This window comes from Drosophila grimshawi, unplaced genomic scaffold, assembly GCF_018153295.1.
Source record: "Drosophila grimshawi isolate 15287-2541.00 unplaced genomic scaffold, ASM1815329v1 contig_311, whole genome shotgun sequence".
Classification (NCBI taxonomy): Eukaryota; Metazoa; Arthropoda; class Insecta; order Diptera; family Drosophilidae; genus Drosophila; species Drosophila grimshawi.
Window position 1 is genome coordinate 1,077,758 of NW_025063098.1, and position 21,509 is coordinate 1,099,266.

At 36.3% G+C, this 21,509-nt stretch overlaps 1 protein-coding gene across 1 annotated transcript; it reads left to right on the top strand.

Moving 5' to 3' along the window:
• Positions 1-278: 278 nt before the first annotated feature.
• Positions 279-6,479, top strand: LOC116806157. The gene is made up of 24 exons (XM_043214857.1): positions 279-410; positions 469-567; positions 630-776; positions 841-979; positions 1,037-1,178; positions 1,245-1,371; positions 1,473-1,766; positions 1,845-2,024; positions 2,088-2,241; positions 2,294-2,450; positions 2,519-2,564; positions 3,123-3,434; positions 3,501-3,674; positions 3,763-3,904; positions 3,959-4,091; positions 4,220-4,295; positions 4,351-4,671; positions 4,742-5,097; positions 5,156-5,210; positions 5,281-5,324; positions 5,438-5,486; positions 5,541-5,849; positions 5,907-6,083; positions 6,151-6,479. Exons 1-24 carry the CDS (start codon positions 396-398, stop codon positions 6,445-6,447), a joined length of 3,945 nt encoding a protein of 1,314 aa, XP_043070792.1. The 5' UTR covers positions 279-395; the 3' UTR covers positions 6,448-6,479.
• Positions 6,480-21,509: the final 15,030 nt, after the last annotated feature.

The following is a 21,509-nucleotide window of genomic DNA, read 5'->3' on the forward strand; positions in this document are numbered from 1 at the left end:
TGCATGCGTTCAAACTAAAATATCTTTAAGCACAAACATATCAATGTATTCCACTGTGCCATCCATTATGATAATAATATAAACTGTAAACCATAATTTCTACATATTGTAGCAGGTCACTAGTGACGTATACTCAGACTGTAACATAACATCTGTAATATGACATGCAACTCTGTATATAGCATGCGATAACGATAACGATCTATATCAATGGTCTGACCACCAGCTTGATGTGGAACAACCGTTTTATATTCACACACGAAGTGCGCAATTGATCTGCTGCTGAGTAATCGCTAATTTTTTCAAGTTTTCGATCAAGTGAACGGAAATACTTGGTCTACGTGCCGGTCATAAAATATATATGTAAACACATTTAAGTGCAGAACTTAACAAGAATGGGCTCAAGAAATGTACGTCTTATTGATATTCAAATATTTTAGATATAAATTAACAGAGTTAAAATTTCAGTCAACATTTTATTATAAAGAGGACGATTTTGACAAACCAATGGCGAATGTGTATGACGACGGTGAGCATTTGAGTAATTTCTTACATTGGGAGCAACAGGTACGATGCATATTTGATGGCCTATGCACTTAAATAGCTTCTAATCTTCTTTTGAATTATAGAGTCTTCAACACATTCTTTCCGAGGAACCTAACCGAGATATATATACCGAAAGACCTGAGTTATTTGATTACTTTCGCACCTTAAATATCTGTGTCATTTATGATAAACATTTCAGAAATACCGTTTGCGATTATATATCACCGCAGGTTATCTATAAATGAGATACGATTTATATATAAATATAACCTGCTTAATTTTTCTTTATCGCAGATAAGAGACCTAGGACAGCACCATCACCAGTGCAAAATACACAGCTTTAAAATATTATTTTGGGAGTTGTCGTCACGCATGATTCCGTGCAATCACTTACATCCACCTTTACACCTTACTAATAATCATATATTCAAAGGTAAATGACCTACAAAAAAGTACTAAAATTCAGTTGTTAATTCCATTACTTTCTTAGGAAACAATCATATTGTAATTAGTGAAATACAAATACCCAACTCTGACCTTGTCAAGAAATTAATAAAAGAATGCACGAAATCGGTTCAGAGAGAGAGGACAGCGATTAATGAGATATTCTCCGATATCAGAGACTGTGTTAGGTGAGAGAAATACGACATTTAACACTTAAATATGTTATATATTTCGGATGATTTCTTTGATTGCAGGCAATGTAAGCATTCAACATTGAATTGGACATGTTTCGATAAAGGAACAAAATTTGACTTTGCAGAAACTGACTATGCAGCAATGGACCTTGCAGCAATTGACCTTGCAGTAATTGAAATACGCCAGGTAGAAATACAAGATTTTGATTTCATTTTTTGTCATTATTGTGGTGTGAAATACTACATAAGCTTTCTTATAATATTTATTGTTTTAAATACATCTTCCAGGAAATCGGAAGAGGAAATTTTGGCGTCACGTTCGAGGCAACGTGTTATTTTTTGACAATTGCTGTAAAAAAATTTAAATACACAATCGAGGAAATCGTCAAACAACGAGGCAGGCAGCTAATGCTTTTATCGCATTGCAATGTTGTACCTGTACTTGGCATCGCGCTTGATGGAGAATTTGCATATTTGCTAACAAAGTACTTAGATGGTGGAACCCTACTCGACTACGTGCACAACAAGATGCTACCCCTTAATGTTGATCACGCTTTCAGTTGGATGATTTCTCTTGCTAAGGTATTTGCTATAACGAAAATATTTATATTACTGGTACTCAAATAACTTACAGATCATGCATACTCTTTTCATTTGTAGGCCATTGAATACATTTTATGTGTAGAGAACCTAGACCCACGTGTCATATGCAATTTAAAGCCTAAAAACTTGAAGTTAATGGATAATAATACCCTTGTGACCTTATGTAATTTTTGTATTGAGTTCGATGATAGCAAATTGTTGAAAAATAATTTAGATAAATGCTATATAGCACCGGAGGTTTGTGTGATACCCAAGAAAATTGTAATCATGTATGTTATATGTAAATTAATTTGTGCGTAGGTTCTCAAAGATGGAGTTTACACAGAGCAGAGCGTCGTATATACCTATGGTATTATCTTCTGGGAGGTACTGGCACGCAAGAGCCCTTTCGAGCAATATCAAAATGAGGAATATACTAATAAAGAATTACTAATTAGTAATGCAGTCAAAAGAGGTACGCACGTTGACATCCCACCGAAGTGATTACATCATTTTGACTCTTACAGGTATACGTCCGCCCATTGAGTATATCGCTGTAAAGGCCTCCAAGCCATTAGAAATATTCATTAAAAATTGTTGGCATAATGAACCGGCAGAACGACACAGAATGGATGAATTAGTGGCGAAACTAAAGGACGTCGAGTCTGACACGAAAAAATTGAGGTAATTACTAATACATCTTAGCACAATATTTAATTTTAATTACTAAATTGAGTAACTATTTTTTTCAGAAAGCCGCGTATCGTCGATTTTAAGGAGATAAAGCTGTGTGAATATGTAATAATCTGCCAAATTGGCTTCTGCTTTTATACTTTAATAAGAGTATATTGGTTTTGTCATGTCCGTCTGAACGATGTAACGCAAATCGATAAAGCTATATATCTTCTATTTAAGCTAGTCACCAAATTTTATATGTATATTACTGGTAACACTATCTCCGATCTCTTCTACATTTGGAAGATAGGTCACGAGGAACATTTGGTAAGAAATTCCTTGGCCACTCCCATCCCATCTTCAGCAACACGAAAGCATATATGAGACACAATGTTAGAGCAAGAGTTTCCAAACTTGAAATTTTGATGACTATCAACATTCTCCTAAGGTTGACAATACAAATTCCTGGCTATGACCATCCCTTCCTAAAAATCGCTATACTTATATCTCCCGCAATTTGAAAAGCACATTAAATATTATCCAATGTTTGACACACGCACCCATTGCTGCTCTACCCCTACCACGACAAACAATTTCTTTGCCACCAGTTATCAGCTCGTAATATACTGAGATCAGACTGCAGCGTTCTCACTTGTTCTATCTGAAATATGTTTTCTACAGGTCATTGGGAAAAGTGAATATGGCATTGTCTACAGAGCTGAATGGCGCGATATAGAGATAGGATTAAAAAAATACATTAAAGTTTGTAAAAATAACATCAGACCTGGTCTTGTCGACGAGATTACACTTCTCTCCAGCAATGCCCATGACAATATTGTACGATTATATGGCATAACCTATGATAGTCAGGAAATAGCGCATCTACTCATGGAATATACTACTTGCGGATCACTCTACAACTATTTGCATGGTGAGGAAAAGCGAGATTATACCATTTCAAATTCCCTCCACTGGATGTATCAGGCGGCAAAGGTACTTTGCACTTACTTATTTGTCCAACCAATTAACAGATTTTGATTTCATTTTTTTCTCTTGAAGGGTATTGAGTACCTCTTGCGTACGAAAATAATCACAGGAATACATGGCAATTTAAATTCCCAAAATATGTTGCTGTTCAATAACTTTACGCTTTTGAAAATAAGTGATTATTGTTTTCCGGCCGATGAGGATGCGCATTTCATCCATCAAAATAAAGCGTATGTAGCACCAGAGGTTTGTATTCCCTAAATGAATGGGAAGTTAAAAAAAAATAGAATATATAAACACTAATGACATAATTTCATAAACACTAATAAAATAGGTGTTGGACGGAAACCCGCATACAAAAGAGAGCGACGTATATAGCTTTGGGATTGTTGTATGTGAGGTGTTTTCACACAGAAAGCCCTTTTATCAATGGGAAGAACCGCTCAGTTATACTAATTTACAAGCGATCATTGAAGGTACGGAAGTTAAAATAATAACAATATAGCTTAAAACATTTTTAAGTTTTTCAGGCGAACGCCCGGATCTTAGTGATTTAACTGATTCCAAGTTTAATGACATCAAGGAAATAATTGAAAGCTGCTGGGCGGAACCAGAAGAGCGTCCCACAATTATGGAACTAATCGATTTGCTGAATAATCCTGGGTAAGTTGTAAGAGCAATAACAGGTTATAATTCCAAAACTGATTTCTCATAAATCACCTTTTCTATCAATCAATAAATTTATGTTTTTCAATATCAATAAACTAATTCTATTTGTTACATATTCCCAGGGAGTTTAAAAAAGTAGCTAGGCTTGAAGCTGAAGTACTTCCGGATGTACAATTTGAGGAAATTGATATTGAAAAGGTAACATACAATAAAATATAATTCATTTATTAAAACCATTATTTTCACCCATCAGGAAAGTGTTCGGAAAGGTACCTTCGGGAATATCTACAAAGCTAATTGGCATCAACAACAGATCGCAGTGCAGCGATGCACAAGGGAGTCTTTTGAAGGGGACGATTTCAACTTCGACTGTTTTGTAAGAGTGGTCAGAAACCTTATCCGCGTTAGGCATGAGAATATTGCGGAACTCTATGGAATGACCATCCATGATAATAAATTTTTTATACTAATGAATTACCCAGAGGGTATATCCCTTCACAAATATTTGTATGGAGAAGAAGAGTTTGAGTATACAGTGGCGCGTGCGCTTAATTGGATGATCCAGTGTGCCAAGGTCTGTTGTAAAACTTATGGATAAACTCTTGTTTGACAATTATGATTGCAATTGACATTTCCAATTATAGGGTTTAGCTTACTTGCATGCCATGACACCGAAGCTTGTTATCCATGAACGTTTGAGGCCATATAACCTACTACTTCTAACCGATGACTACCGAATCTTGAAAATTTTTGGCATTCAATGGTCTAAAAGGAATAGTACTATTTACGACGTTGAAAACTTTGGAAGTATTTTGGCGGAGGTGTTTTTACGCACGAAGGCTTTTACAAATTTCGGGGAAGGTAAAATTACGGACTTTCTTACTGCAGAAGGCATAGAGCCCATAAAAAAAATAATTTCACGTTGTTGGAGCCAGCTGAACAGCTGGAGTACAACTGTAGAAATGAAAGAAATCGCTTCTGAACTCACGGATATACTCATGTAAGATTGAAATAAATTTCAACAAGTAAATCAATTTTTATGACGTAATTGGTTGCAGAGCCCTTGATCCTTTAATAGCTTCTAATTTGATAAAACCAACGGGTCTACACAAGGTAATTTTTAGTATACTTATGCTTAGACTATTCTATTATAAACATATTTTCAATGTAATTTCTGATCCAGTGGCCTCAACTTTCTGGACGAAGAACTTCTGAACATAAGGATATGTGAGAAAATATTTATCTAATATTAATAATAACTAATTTAGTTAAACATTAATTATTTTTCTTCTTTATTTTTCCTCTCCGATATCGCTTAATTTTATTCAATTTACCCACAGGACACCGTACTCAGATACTATCAATATTGGGGATATAGATAAATACGAGGTATCAAGACACAAAATAAATTAACCTTGAGATAATTCAATTTTAACCTTGCAGGAAATTGGGAGAGGTAGCTTTGGCTCTGTTTGTAGAGCTAAATGGGGTAATTTAGTTATTGGGTTAAAAGAAATAAAGCTAATGCCAAAAAGCAATGTCCTTACAAAATTTAATCATGAGGTCAAGATGCTTTCACTTGTTGACCACGAAAATATTGTAAAATTATATGGGACCACCACTGATTCGGAGTCTGTTTATATACTTATGGAATATGCAGACTGTGGATCTCTCTACGGATACTTACATGACGATGAACAGCGTAGTTACAAAGTGTCAGATGCTATTGACTGGATGATTCAGACTGTTAAGGTTCGTTCGTACACTGTAAATGAAAACATATAATTAAGCTTTCATTCTCATTTATAGGCTATAACTTATATGCATGGCAAGGAACCGCCCCTTATTCATCGAGATTTGAAAACTTCAAATTTGCTACTAACCAAAAATTTCAAACATTTGATGATTGGCGATTTTGGCACTGTCAGAGAATTGGCGACAACAAATACGAGCGAAATTGGAACCCCTTCTTATGTAGCACCCGAGGTTTGTGTTATAAGCAACAAATTTGCATAAAGTTAAAATATTCGTAAATTGAATGGATCACTCGCAGGTTCTCAAAGGAAAAGAATATACGGAAAAGTGCGACATTTACAGCTTTGGCATTATTCTATGGGAGGTAATGTCGCGCAGGAGGCCTTTCGATCACCTTGAGAATAGCGTGGCAGAAGCAAGGAAATATCTTACTCTAAGTGGGGAACGGCCCGATCTGGAAGTCAAACTTATAAAGAAATGTGATCCATTGCTAGAATTGATTGAAGATTGTTGGCATCAAGAGCCGGACATGCGACCCTCTGCTAAATCTATTGATTTGAGTACAATTTCATGTTTTGATAAATATATTATATAACCAACGCCAAAACAATCACAATAATAGTAAAACAGAAATGTTACATTATTTAATAAAAATAATTAATTATATATAAAATAAAAAATAATTTCAAAAATAAAAGAATACGGACGTCTCTATGAGTGAAACCTTTTCAAATTGGAATATAAGTATATAATGGGGGCTGGGAAATCGATAAAATCGATAATTGCAAATCTCCCACAAATTGAAAGGTGGAGTGACCAAAGTCTGAAACATAGATTGCCTTCCTTCGTCGATGTTCTTCAAAGAATGACACATAAATTTACATACTCCAAAATTCACAAAATCGCACCTAAAATGCTTAAAAAGTCGAGGCACAACTAATCAACGCCCGCTCCATCCCCACTCCTAACCAAACATGAAAGTTATTTGCCACCAGTTGTTTGTTGGTACTTAACAGGTGCAAGGGTATTCCCGCGGTCGGCCACAACTGCAACATTCTCATAAAATATTTTTTACTAAGCTTGAAATGCAGGCAATCGCACCACAATGGCGAACTGTTGCCTGGCCACTTGCAGCTGAAGCCTGGCTGGCTTCCAGGCAATTGTTGGGGGTTACGATGACCACGCCCCTATATGTTTAGCGATGCATGTAGCATTGACACACACATGTACTTGTTGGGGTTGCGCAAACGTTTTCCCAACTATTGAACCATTGCCATATCGTATTGACACTGCGACGGCGGCACACAGCTTGAGGCAGCTTCAGCCAGCTCAAGCCTGCTGCCAGCTGAACTGTCGGAACTGAGACACTCGCTAACTAGCACGCAAATCCCCTTAAATTTCTGATGCTCCAGCAATCGCAAGTCTTAGCCAACCATTTCTCTTATACCATACTGTGCGTCTGCAGACCTTTCTCGATTCCCTCCTCCTATTTGAGCCAAGTGGTCTGCAATGGCTGCACTGCGGCCGGACTCCGATTGCATTGATATGCGATGTTGTCCATGTCCGCTCCATTATCCAGTGTATATTTCTTTGTGTGCCCTTTCTCCATCCGTAGAATCTCGGCGCCGCGTTCAAGTGCCTTACAAAGTGGCATTAGAGACACTGCTACCTTTCACTTAGCCTTTCGATTCTGCCTCATTCACAAATGCACATTGGATATTTAAATAAATTTCACATTTAATTTTATTTAAATTCGTGAAGCATAAATTCATTTGTCCATTAAAGTCAAATAATAGACTCTTATGTGAGATGAGAAAGTATGCTAAGTACTTTTTTCATTTTATGTTATGTTCATAATTCATAACACTTAGGAGAAGGCAAATTAAGAGAAAATAAAAAAAATAAATAAAAATTTATTGTAAATGTGAACTGCAGACGTTCGTCAAGCATTGTTATTTTTTTCCGGGGAGCTGGTAAATTATATTCTCTCAAGTCTTGTGTAACGCAGAACGCAATTTCAGCAGAACATTCAAGCTCAAAATAAATTAATGGGGAAGGAATTTAAGGCTTCATGTATTAAATATCGATACTTAACCACAAAGCAAGTATAATTGTAGCCTGGCAAAATACTTAGAAATTCATTTTACTTGTAGGTCTCTTTAATTGAGCTAAACGTTTGTGAATCCACTCCACCATTACAATAAGAATATATAACATATTTATTATCGCATGATATCATCTCGCGTGAAACTGAAGACAATCAGAATCGCACATTGAATTGAAATTGGAATCAACTTGTTAAGTTGCGTCTGTCGCCAAACGCTCCGAGCTGCACACGAAAGACACGCAAGCCTCGCAATTGTTTGCATTTGCCTCGTGTTATTTTTTCGTTACGGCATTACAAATATTTTGATATAAGTACGAATGGGACGAATGTGGGAGGGGGGTGGGTGGGTAGGCTTGGTTGGTTGGCTTGGTTGGTTGGTTTGTACTTGTAGTTATTTGGGTTGGTCGCCTGCTTGGAGCAGTACACAGCGGTCGACATCGTCGCAAGCCAAAGAAGAAAAGAATTTAATTAAAATCTGAAATTACTGCCAACGGCAAGCAACCGATGTTGGCAGGGCTCGCAATTTTAGATGCGCAGCTTTGCAGGTTATTAAATGCATATTGCGGGTTTATTTAAGTCTTAAATGCGGAGCAATCTGATAAGCCCAGATGTTCTCAAATGCACACGGATCAAATCCGAATACATATGCTTTAAATAATTAAATATAAATGTTGACCAACTCAATATATATATATAAAATATACGCACAGATAAAGTGAAAGCTGCTTTGTTGCAGTCAAATTTAAATTAATGTCAATTTATCCATTTCGCTCCAAAAAGAACAATGCGAAGGAAGAGTAAAATATTGCTCATACGATGCTCTTATCAATTTTAATAGGATATAACATGAGAGAGACATATCTCTCCCTCAATATATTGTCTGTATGGGTGGATGTGCTAGAGTGTGACGTAGATTGAATTACCTCAAAATATAAGCATAGCCACAAAGGCGGCATGTCATTTAAGCCGTATCCTTCAATTCTGCATAATATTACACATTTATCATTGAACATGAAATGATAAATAACTTCCACTTCCAGCTCATAAATGTTAAAATTAATATCAAATTTAATATGTTTTATTTGCATTTATTTATATTTTGTGTATACAAATTATTTTACACGCTTTAATGCAGCCACTTGTTAAATATTATTACGTATAATAATCAAATATTATTTTAAATTCTAAATATTAAAGTCGCCAAATGAAAATGTTATCTTATTAGTTAAATGTTAAAATAATAAATTATAAATAATAATCAAATCTTATTTCAAATTTAAGTATTAAAGTAGCTAATTGCAAACAAATTATTTTATTCGTATTAATAAAGTATTAACATAAAAAAATGTATATAATATTCATTAATAATTTGATTGATAAAAAAAATATACTGAAGTATTTCTTTTATGAGTGCCATTGGTGATTTTAAAAATTAATGCAACTGAGACTTAATCTTGAGGACCGGAAACACAGCCACATAGGAAACTAAAACTATAAAAACTAAATAAATTAAAAAGTAAATATTTAAATATACTGTTAAACATTTGATTTTAAATCAAATAAATTGTGGTACAAAAAAAAAATATTATTATTACTTTAATTAAAGTTGAATGAAAGTGTAATTTTATTGTTTTAATTATATATATTGAGTGTTATTATTGTCGCTTTTGTCGCCGCTAATAAAGTTAATGTTACTGTGAATGTTAAGGACAGTTGTGACAGGCCAGTTAAACATATGCTTCTTGACTTTTAGCGTGGTTACACGCACATGTACACATTGATAGCTAAAACCAATTAAAAATTTAATTATAAATTTAAATACATTGGTGACGCTTATTTAGCAAAACATTGTTTGGGCGTCGACACGTACTTCACTTTAGACAAACTACATTCGCAAACTCACTAACACTAACGCTCACACACACACACACACACACACACACACACACACACACACACACACACACACACACATACACACACACACACAAATACAAATACAAATGCAGATGCATATGTAGCTGTGCTTGTATAGTTAGACGTGGCAGCTTGTCGCCATGTACATGATAAATTCATTAAAAAGGTACACAAAATGTTGCAAATGGTTCACTGCTTGCTGTAAGTAGTTCTCCACTGTCGAGAATCTATTTGTGGTTGCTGTTGTTTTTGTTGTACTTGATTAAATTTAATTGTTAAGTAACATGCACACGAAATAATAATAAAATAAGAATTCCCCCGTAAGCGGCGTGGCCGCATTTGTCATTAAATAAATTGATATTTTGGCGTGTATTTGTAGGATTCAACAATTTTAGAATTCTTTTTGTTGCGGCATTTGGATAACTAATTAGTTGCCCTCTTGTTTTCGAGAGGATCCCCAATTTTGTTAATTTTAATTTAAATTTTAGTTTTGTTACTTTTTAATACCGAAATATATGTGCATGTTTGTTGCATACAAAATTAATTGCACGCGTTGCTTGTGCATTTCCAAATTGGGCGCATATTTCAAATATGTGCATTAAAGTGTCCGTGGCCTGGCACCACAAATATTGATACTCGAAACCCCAAATTGAAAATGTGTGCTGTTAAATATTGGCCCCGTTATCGTTTGGCTTTCATTTAATACAATTGAATGAATTTATTTATCTTTGATCTGAACATAATACTTTATCTATCATCAATCACACTGCTTTTTAATCATCAATTTTAAGATGCTGCATAAACAGATGCTTTGTTGTTTGTCCAAAATGAAAAATAAATGTTTACCAGTATTTGCTAATATGCAAATATGAGAACTTCAAATGATTGAATATAATTTCCAAACATATATTGAACAGTCAATTTGCAAAATTTGTTGATATTTCATTGCATTTAAGAATTCTGCGCTTATTGAGTCTAGATTAGTTGAAAGCTTAAAATGAACAAACTTGAATAAGCAACTGGCTACAGAAACAATAAACATTTGACATTTTATGCTGATATGCAATCATCAGTGATATATGTTTCATGATTATGAGAATTTAAAGAGCGAATGACAATTAGAATGAGCTGTTGCTGGCAGGAAAGCCAGGAAAGTTTTGCATAACAAGCAGAAAGGCTATATAAATAAATGGGTATATAAAAGAAACCAACAATGTTTAAGAGCAAAGAAAATAACTTGCCACTGAATTTGACTACTGTTCAACTGTTATTAGACCTAGTTTCTGCTATGCTTTTCAATACGCTGAGCAGTTAAGTGCTAGAGTCTAAGTCAATACATATGTTTTTCCGAATGCGCCACACTTAAGCGCCAACATAAATTCTGCACAGTTTTAAACAAATCTTGGCTTAGGTCAACTCGATTTACAATCGAAGCTCCCATAAATTTCGGGCTTTGCACACTCCTCGAAAGCACTCAAGGCAAACAAACATTTGAATAACTGGCAACTTAAGTGTGTGCTCCCGCTCGAAACTGTGTCCAGCATTTATGAGTGCACTGTGTGGAAGACGTATTTGGCGTGATTTGTAGCAATTTCCTCATAATTTTATATTCCCATATAACGCGATAGAGTGGCTAAAAATATTGTTGGCTGAACAGAACAACAGACCATTACTGTAAATATTTCATTAAGTTTTAAGTGCCTACACACAGCAGCAGCAACAGCAACAGCAACAGCTCAACAATAAAAATGGCTAACCAGTGAGAGGATGAGGGCCGATTTCACGACATTACTCATACGCAGTGTGAAATCTTTAAAGGGAGCGCTGCTTGAGCCTTCGCTTTAATTGCCGGTCTGTGCACTGCCATCAATGCCTTTTAGCCATAAGTCCTTGTGCGTTCGTCTTTTTCCAAAATATAAATTAATTTATACGGCCGCAGCACTCCCTGCGGGACCCCAGTGGATGTTGAGTGTTTTTATTGGCTGCTCGGGCTTTTAGCATAATTGAGTCCACGGATTTCATATTATTGACAATTAGAAGTGTCAATAAATCTCGGCGCCTGTTATTTTTGTTTTTTTTTTTCTGTTCTTTTTTGACAGCACAAATGTGACCGCAATGACTTGTTAATTTGACTGGCTCAATTTGACGTTGATTTTTATTGACTTGGTTTTTTTGTTTTCTTTGTGGCAAGTGTGTGCTTTGTTCATTTGAAAAGCAGTATTTTTGGTTTTTTGGTTAGAACGACAGCTTTAATCGAGGAATCCACAATGCTGTAACCACGACTTCAATTTCCGCACAGTGCTGAGTACCCTCACAGGCATGATAAGCATTTCACTGGCTGCTGTTGATCTTTTGTTTTTCGTTCGTTGTTGTAACATTTTTTAATTAAAATTTGTTTGTTTATTTAGAAGCGAAGCAAAGCCGGTTCAACGACAGGTTGCTCACACGTGCGGCAAAATGCCACAAAAGATTTTAGTGACAAATAACTCATTAATTAATTTCGTCATTGGACTAAGCTTTAAATGGGTCTGCTCTGAAATCGCTTGACAGTGCGGCTCTGAGAATGCCCGAGGCCATTCCAAAAATCCTTTCGCACATGCGGTCCACACCGATACTTTCTTTTCACAAGATTAATGTTGGCTTTCACGAAATTTGCAAAGTAAACAAAGTGTCGTGAAAGCGTTTTCAAAACATTTCCTTTGACCTTGGCTTGAACTGAAGTCGCCTTGCGCCAAGTCAAGCTGCTCACCTGGCCCCAAAATTGCAGCCATTGATCAACGTCAAAGGCTCTCCCTGTTCATTTAGCTGTGATTGTTGATGTTCAGTAACAATTTAGTTAGAATTTTTGTCAAAACATAATTCACAACATGTAATAGTTGCTTGTCTGATCTTCTTTTAAGTATTATTATAAAAGAAGCCACAAGAGCATTAGGAAGAGCAGTTCGACAGTCCGCTAGAGAAACATTCATGCGCATCTCATCAAGGTTCTTTTGATTTTTGTGGCATACACTTCAATACGCTCTTGTGGCAGCGTATAAAAAATGTTGTACCCAAAAAAAAAAAGAAAAAACCAAACGAATGACGAATGAATAAACGCATGACAGGACTGACACACTACAGTACAACCCCTCTCTCTCTCTCTCTCTCTCTCTTTGTCAAAGAACCCGTCTCCGTTCCGCTTCATTTATATCCTGTTCTCTGTTGTATGAATATATGCATGTGCCCTCTGTCTGTCTGTCTGTTTGTCTGTTTGCCAGTCTGTCTGTCTGTCTGTCTGTCTGTTTGACTAACTGTCGTTCCGGTTCCCCGTCATGTTTGACTGGCATGAATGACAAGAAAATCGTTACGCGCACACGCTGACATTAATTGAAGCTGATACATAAAGAGTAATACATAATAATAATAAAGGCAACGCTGGCAACCATTGCAGAATGTGTGCCACACAAACACACACACACACACACACACACTGATGATAGAGAAAAACCCAGTGGATGAACTGGCGGCATTCAGCTTTGCTTAAAATTGAAGTGAACATATTTGCACAAATACCAAACGAATCCATCCCAACATTGCAAACATGATTGCAATGTGCATCTTTGTTAGTTGTGGCATGTTTGAGATGAAGCTGAAGATGCAATCGATGGTGATTCAATACCTATTCAATTGACAACGGTTTGCATTCAGCACTTCTAGTAATAGCAAAGATGAAACATTAAATTCGGAAAAAAACGTTTTGCATTCTCTGCAAAAAAGTTAAAAATTAAATTTGATTTTTACTTTTTGTATTCACAATTTAAGCTGTGTGCCCTTCTGAGCAGAATGAAGCAAAATACCCTAGAACCAAATAAATATACATACAGGTGGATTGCTCAATGTGCACTTAAAAAATAAATAAAATATATAAAAAAATATATAAATATACAAAATGAATGCTTAAAATAAATAACGAGAAACCGAAATAAAGCCCATCGATAATCTCAAGGCCATTTAGAGTGAGTAATTACTGCTTGAAATTAAAAATGGTGCAGCCCACAGTCAGATACACACACACACACACACACACACGTACACACACACACACACACACGCATGTGGCACACACACAATAACGGTGCGAAAGCGAATGGCAAATGGCTTTTAAGCCTTGCCCCTGTCAACCAAGCATAAGCGAAGCATATCAGTAGAAACACCTTTAATAAAGATACCTGATAATTACAACAAAGCGTAATCAATTCTCAAAAGCAAAGCCTTTTTATTCATGGTTTATCAGATTGATTAATACTCAATTGGGAAGTACGTAATTAAGTCGCAATTCATATCAAATTGTATGTCTACTTACTCAGGGATTCAGTATTCTATGTAATGTAAATAAATAAAAATAAATAAAAGAGTATGTTGTAGATTGAACAGAATACTATATTGTGTATTGTGATACAGTCCGCTTTTGTAGTGGTTGTGTGTGAGAGTATCTGGAAGTCGGTTCCCGTTCCATGAAGTTTTTTTACGTCACATAAAATCAATATACGCTTTTTTTGTTACATGTATTCCCGATTGGTAGTCGAAGAAAAAATAAAAACATCAGCGAGGAACAACACACACACACACAGACACAAGAGGAGAACGGAAAGCCTAACGAAATTAAAAATTCAATATCCTGAATAAACAATATTATAAATAAGTATTTACTGCGCAAGTAATTATTACATTTCATATCTCGATGACGGCCGCCGCATAATATTTTGTCCAGGCAACTGTCGCAGCTGTGTCCTGCTTAAAAATAAATACATACATACATACAGACCCAGATACCCATTTATACTATACTCGAGTGCCTTACACTTTTGTATGCCTACTTAACTTTTCCTTTATTCATGGCAATGACTTCGCCCGCTCTCCCCAGTTCTCCATCCCAGCACACGCACAAACAGTGGCACATTTTTTATGTTTAATGTTTGTGATTTTCGCCAGTTGGCCAGCAGCGGAGCAGTCACATCTGCAGCGTACCCAATTGCACTTGAAATTAATTTTTAACTTCCGCAAATATTTTGTTCAGGCTGTTGTCAAGTCCCAAGTCCCCCCCCATCACCCCACCTACCCTTGCTACTTGATCGACCAGTTGCGAGGAAAACTTCATTCATTTTTTTCTCCTCGGTCCTAATGAGGGGCATGCATCAAATGTAGCAGCCGGCTCCATAAAAATGAGCTACCATCCGAGCGGGCAACTAAAATAAATAATTAATTATGTTAAGTCATGTTCAGATCTGGGTACGGCCATTAAATGTTATTTTTTATGGAGAAATAAACAATTTCGATATTAACACGGGCAAATTTGTTGAATTAAAAATTCCTTAACGAGCGATAAAAACATCATAGTACGAATAAGTCAACATAATTAAACATAATAAATATTTAAAAAATAATAAGCATGTGATCCTATCAGTTTGTGATACGACTTAAAGATACCTTGTAGTGTACTGTATAACAATGGGCGATGAATATTGAAATCAATAAAAAAATTTTTAAATTATTTATAATATATACTAGCTTTATACCATTTAAAACATTGCCGCATTCGTTCATTTTTTTTACTCATTTCACAGCAACAATATGCAAAATTAAAGAAAGTATTTTGACAAGATCTTTTAATATTGGAAGTTGGAAGATTTCAATTAAAGCACAATAAGCTTGCTTACTTTGATACCGACGGTGTCATTGTATATTGGTTTTCCGTCTGTTCATCTATCCATCTTTATGAACACAACTTTTCTCGACACCCTTGGATATAGGGACTTGAAACTTGGTGCCCGTGTCAGACAAAGTGTAAAAATTGAAGTGCTACGTCCACTATTTGGGGGCTCGGAAATCGATAAAATCACATATCTTCCACAATTTTAAGAGTAAAATCACCAAATTTGATTGGTGGGTTGTTGGCGATGCCCTTCAAAGATCGGAATATGACACGCCCACCTCCGCCTATACGACAAAAACCTATATCTTCCTTAAAGTTTAGATCTACAGTTACCAAACGTGGAATGTAGATTACTGAGATCGTACTCCAATCATTTTTTTAGTCGCGCCCACTCCCGCTCCTCAAAATTTTTAAAAGCCTATATCTCCCGTAATTTAAGAGCAAAAGTTACCAAACTTGGATGGAAGATTACCAGGAACCTTCTCTTAATATTTTTTCGGTCGCACCCACTCCTCTCTCCCAACATTTCCTTCAGCTACAGTTACCAAACTTCGGAGAAACGTTACTTGCTTATATGTATCGCAATTTGAAAGGCAAACTTGGACAGTATTTCTTGGCTACACCCACCCTGTTCTTTACCATCTGTTACCAGATTTTATTACGTATCAAAGTATCAAAGTATTTTGTAGTCGGTTACGTCCGACTGCAATGTTCTCTCTTTTTTTGTTTTATTTTTTTTGTGTAAATTGCAATTTTTGTTGGCGATTCGTTTTTCACCAAATTGTGAACTCGGCCACAGTCATGAGAGCTATTGTTGTTGTAATTGTTGTTGCTTTTATTGCTGTAAAAGTTGGCAATGCGTGAAAACTACCATACAACAAGCAGACACGCCCACACCAACGCCCACACACACACACACACACACGCACACTAAAACACACAATTGCCCTTCCGCGTGAGCTGCCTTTCTATAAACCATGACAGAAAGGCACGAAAATTTTTAATCCATTTGCCGGTGCAATAATATATTTGCCTCTGAGTGTGTGTGTGTGTGTGTGTTTGTGTGTGTGTATGTAGCCATTTTGTTGGGAATGTATAAATTAAACAGCAGGCACACACGCAAACACAGACACAATTCACATATGCATGTACCAAAAAAGTTTTTTGGCTAAATCCTTTATGGAAAGTTTGCCATTTATGGGTTTTTCGTGGCAAAGGCGAGCTAAGCGGATGTTTGTGTGTGTGTGTGTGTGTGCGTGTGTGTTTGTTACAGTATGTGGGAGTAGAAGTTCTGACTGCGTAGCAAAGGGTTAGTTCTGAGTTTCGTTGCGGTCGCTTATTGTAAAACCTAATTAAGTCATTATCAATTATAAGAGTATAGAATAAGGAATTATGATGTCCTCTGTGAATTATCTCGGTGAGGCAATTTTGCGTACACAGCTCGCCCTTTTGGCAGGTGAATTAATCAATTAGTGACCTTCACTAATTCGTAGCATACTTTTTGGCGCCTGGCAAAAGGTTAAAATGCCAAACATCATCATCCCACATTGCTCGAGTTCGCCTTGAGAATGAGAACAGCAACAGCAGCAGCAGCAGCCCGACGACCAATTGCGTGTGCGTGCTCTTCGAAAAGCTCTTTTCGACAATACCCACACACACGCATTGGAAGTTCGAAAATGCTCAACAAAAGAGAAAATGTAACGCGAGCTAAGAGAGAGCGGGAGAGTTTCCAGTTAATCGCTCTTTGCTCTTTCGAGGCCACACAGGCCACGCTCTCGTTTTACAAACGTCAGAATTAGAAATTATAATTGCCGCTGATTATTCAAAACGTGAGAATGTACATGACCTACACCCATAGAGACATACACACACACACACACACACGCGCGCCGAGTTGAGCTTTACACACTTGAATCGCATTGAATTTGAAATTTCTTTGTGCTTTCCGTTTTGCGTGCTGAGTTGAGTTTTTGGCATCGCATCTGCTTTCCCGCAGACATTGTTCGACTGCACTTGACAACAAACATCATTTAGCATTTAACCTTGCCTATGTTACCTGTCCTTCATATTGTTGCCACAAATATCTACGCTGCTTTAAATGTGTCCATTTTCAACCTCATCGCATGCAGTCTGCTTTTTATGTATTCATTTTGCATCAAATGTTGCAAATATGTCTTACTGCACACATTTCGAGAAATTCACGCTTAACGTATTTTTTCTTTTGTAAAAATTCGAATTCAGTCTGCTATATATTCGCCACAAATTATCCGATTGCCGCATTATAGTCAACGTTGCCCAAACTGGTAAACACTTTCCAAGCCACGTTCACATTTTGTTGGCCACTACGCACAACAATCTATGCAAACACTTGGGCAGCATTGCAAAAGGCCACTGTAGGCCACTGACCTTTTTGCACGAATCCAAGCAAGGCTATTGGGTGCTCTGAGCGGTGATTACTCTATAAGGATTCCATATAAAATTGTTTGTAACAAAATTTATATTTAGACAGTTGTAGGCATCACATAAGTATTGATAAATTAGTTAAGTATTAGCATTTCTTAAAATCCAATTTAAGTTTCCTTGGGTCTTATAATCAGTGTTTTTTTGAGTATAGGCTTTTGATGACTTCTCCGAGCATAAGTTTTTCTTTAAATAATACTTGAGGAAAGTCTCGCTACAAGTTATAATTCTGGAGGATGATTAAAATAATTCTAATGGTTCAAAGGTAAGTATAAAACAGATTATGACTCTGAAGCAGACTTGGTGAGATTTACACAAGATACACATTTAATTTCACTGCATCCAAAATTAAAATGGAAATGGACTTAAATATTTGTTGCCTTTATTTTTAATACGTTTTCATTTTGACAGAATTTAATAAAATCGAATAAAATATAAAATGATGGCTTAAAATATACCAATGTAAATTACCGATGTAAATATTTTATTATATTGTTGTATTTTTTACTTATGCCTAGATTAATCACTATCGATTATATTTTATATGTGTGTTTTATTGAAAATCTACAGCAACTACAACAAAAAGTTGATGAAAATGTAGACTGAATACTGATAATCTTTTTATAAAACTTATACTGAAAACAGGCCATGGCACAGTCGGGAAATTTCGACTGTCTAATTTATTATAATTGTGTGAGTGTATTGTTTTATAATGTTTGGTAAACAGATTTTCAAAATGTTTGTATGTGCAAATGAAACCCGAAGAGACTCATCAATTATTGTGCTAAACATAAGATCCAAAACAGATGCACAGATTATTGTTGTATTGTAAGCCAATTTTGATTTCAGGTCAGATAACGATTACTATTTAATCTGCTATGTCCAATATTCAAATATACGATATTAATACTTATTCATATTCTGTTAGAAGTCTGAGAAACTTAATTTCAACTTGTTATCATTACTTCGACTAGTTCAAAACTATCTTGAAATATAACTGAAATGGCCGTGACAATAGAACCGATGACAAACTTGACAAATGTCGTTAAACTTGATTCCCAACTGGCTTTCTTAACTTGGCTGAGTAATGTCTCATTTTAATATCCCACACTCACGCTCACAGCTGACAGACATGGCAGAAATGGCCTCTTTTACTCCAGTTCATCTAATGGAAAATCTCTGAGGCATTGTTTGCCACCTCCCGGTACCCTTAATCAAAACTTTTTAAGCTATTCTCATTAAAGTTTCAGAGTGAGAAAAGCACATGTATTTAATCATGCATGGCTAAACGAGAATTCGTATTCCCTGGCCAATATGCCAGCTCATAATATGTTAACCACACAACCTTGAGATACTCCCACACTCATCTGGTAACTTATCAACGGCTTGCCAGACTTGCCACCCCCCTCGCCCCTCATTGCATGCATGATGCCACTAAAACTCTCAAGTGAAACTTGAAATGTTGTATGTTTTTTAGTGTCAATGAAATGCCAAGCCACCAAGCAAGTGAGCCACTGAGCCACTGAGGCACTGAGGCACTGAGCCACTCAACCACCCAACTAAGCAACCACATCGCCCTATTCTGTTGCGTAAAACTCATTAGGACACGGTGAGCAAGAAAATTCTCGGCATATTTTCAACACGGACTTTCCAGCTCGTTCCTTCACATATGCCAGCAAAAATGAAGTTTCGACCGCAAATGCTACGCTGGCATGCAAAATATGCGTAGTTAATGTGCCACGCCCCCCTCCCCCCGTTGGCCCATATCCAAATGTTGCTGCATGTGTTGGTTAATTTTCATCTTTAAGATACTCAATGCTGCGGTCTGCACCGGGTGGCAGCCCCTTTGAGCAACAGGGCGAAAGGATTGTAAAAGCATTTCCTATGGCTGCACCGCAATAACCGCAAAATGACTTTTGCCAGTGCATCTAGCATGAAACACTGGGGTGCCTGGTTGGCTGCCATTGAAATACATTCACCCACAGATACAAGATACATTTGCATATGGCCAATTGGCATATGTGTGCATATTTGTAGATCGATGGCGTTTCAACGGTCACCCAAATTGGTCAATGGTCAAGGTCAAGCAGTGTTTGTTTTTAACAGCAAATGTCCTGTGCTAGAGCACTTTAGATTAGTATTTTCTTAAATATTCTTATTACGAGCAGTAAACTCATCCAGCAGTAGTTTGACATCGAATGTATTTGGCATTTGTTCCACAATTCACACTCGTCTTATTGAGTTTAGGAAACTTAAGGCCTCCGGAGTATACTTAAATAACTTAGAGAATTCGTGCAATTCGCTGTTTGAAAAGCCAGAGCAATAGCAAGAAAAGTGAACAATTTTTGTTTGGAACTGTTTAGCCAGTTATGATAATAACTTTAAAGTATCTGCTTCGCTCGAATTACTTTTGAAACTCAAGCAGACTTGGTAATTCTTGTTTGTGCTTTGTTCTGCTTCAGGGCAGAATAATAGTGCTGAACTAGTTGAGTTTCTTTGGCACGTAAATTCTTCTGCAGCAAACAAGTACAAGAGTGATACCAATCGAATAGAGACGTGGTGCGAGTGCTGATCTGAAAGTCAATGGGCACCACTTTGATTGGCTTGTCCACCGCATCGTACTGATGCAGGATATTTGGGATTATTCGCATAAATTAAATTATCCAGCAGGAATTCCAAATAGTCATGGTAAGGATGACATGAGGATCAGCGCCAAAAATAGACTCGTGAAAATCCTTTCATTAACTTCTTTTAATCAAATATTAATACTACCTGGCATACATGTTCTGAGCAAATAGTCAGCATGATTTGATTTATGATTAATGAACTTGACTTTCAGCTCCAAGGACTATCCAACTACAGATACATCACCTCAATTTGCTCGGTTAATCATTCAATTTAGGGAAAAGAATTTGACCAAGCTTGCCAAGAGATAAATGATTTTTCTAGATTTTTAGTCACTCATTTTTTATTTCTTATCCTACTAAACCAACTGTCTCGATTTTGAAGAACAATGTCAACTATCATAAAAGCTTTACATTTTTAGCTGAAAGCTTAAAAAATATACAGATAATAATAAAATTAAGGATGGAGATAACTGCAAGTGTTAAGTTTGTTAAGTGTTGTTAATTGATAAGCATTTGCTTATAAATATTTTAAGTCAAATCAACTAAAGGGAACATTTCGGAATCAAATTAATTTAATTGGAAAAAACTGAAAGTGTGAAATGTGAAACGCAAATTACATTTACCGAAAGTACTCTCTGCTTGTGTGTGTGTGTGTTTGTGAGTGAGTGTGTGTGTCTTCGTTGCGTGTACACATATTGAATTACAGTATCAACGTGGTTGAGTTGCACGCACGCCTAAGCGCCTCAAGCCTTGTCTTAGTTCTAGATATCAGTTACTTCAACCCAATTCTTGCCAAGCTGCGTTTGCAAAACGTTTTGCCAATAAACTTCACACAAAATCAAATTAAATTTGTC

Bases quoted from the DNA above. Each gene is read 5' to 3' on its own strand.
- LOC116806157 (XM_043214857.1), top strand. The intron at 2,451-2,518 runs GTAATTACTAAT...TATTTTTTTCAG, and splicing joins TCTGACACGAAAAAATTGAG to AAAGCCGCGTATCGTCGATT. The intron at 2,565-3,122 runs GTAATAATCTGC...TGTTTTCTACAG, and splicing joins AGATAAAGCTGTGTGAATAT to GTCATTGGGAAAAGTGAATA.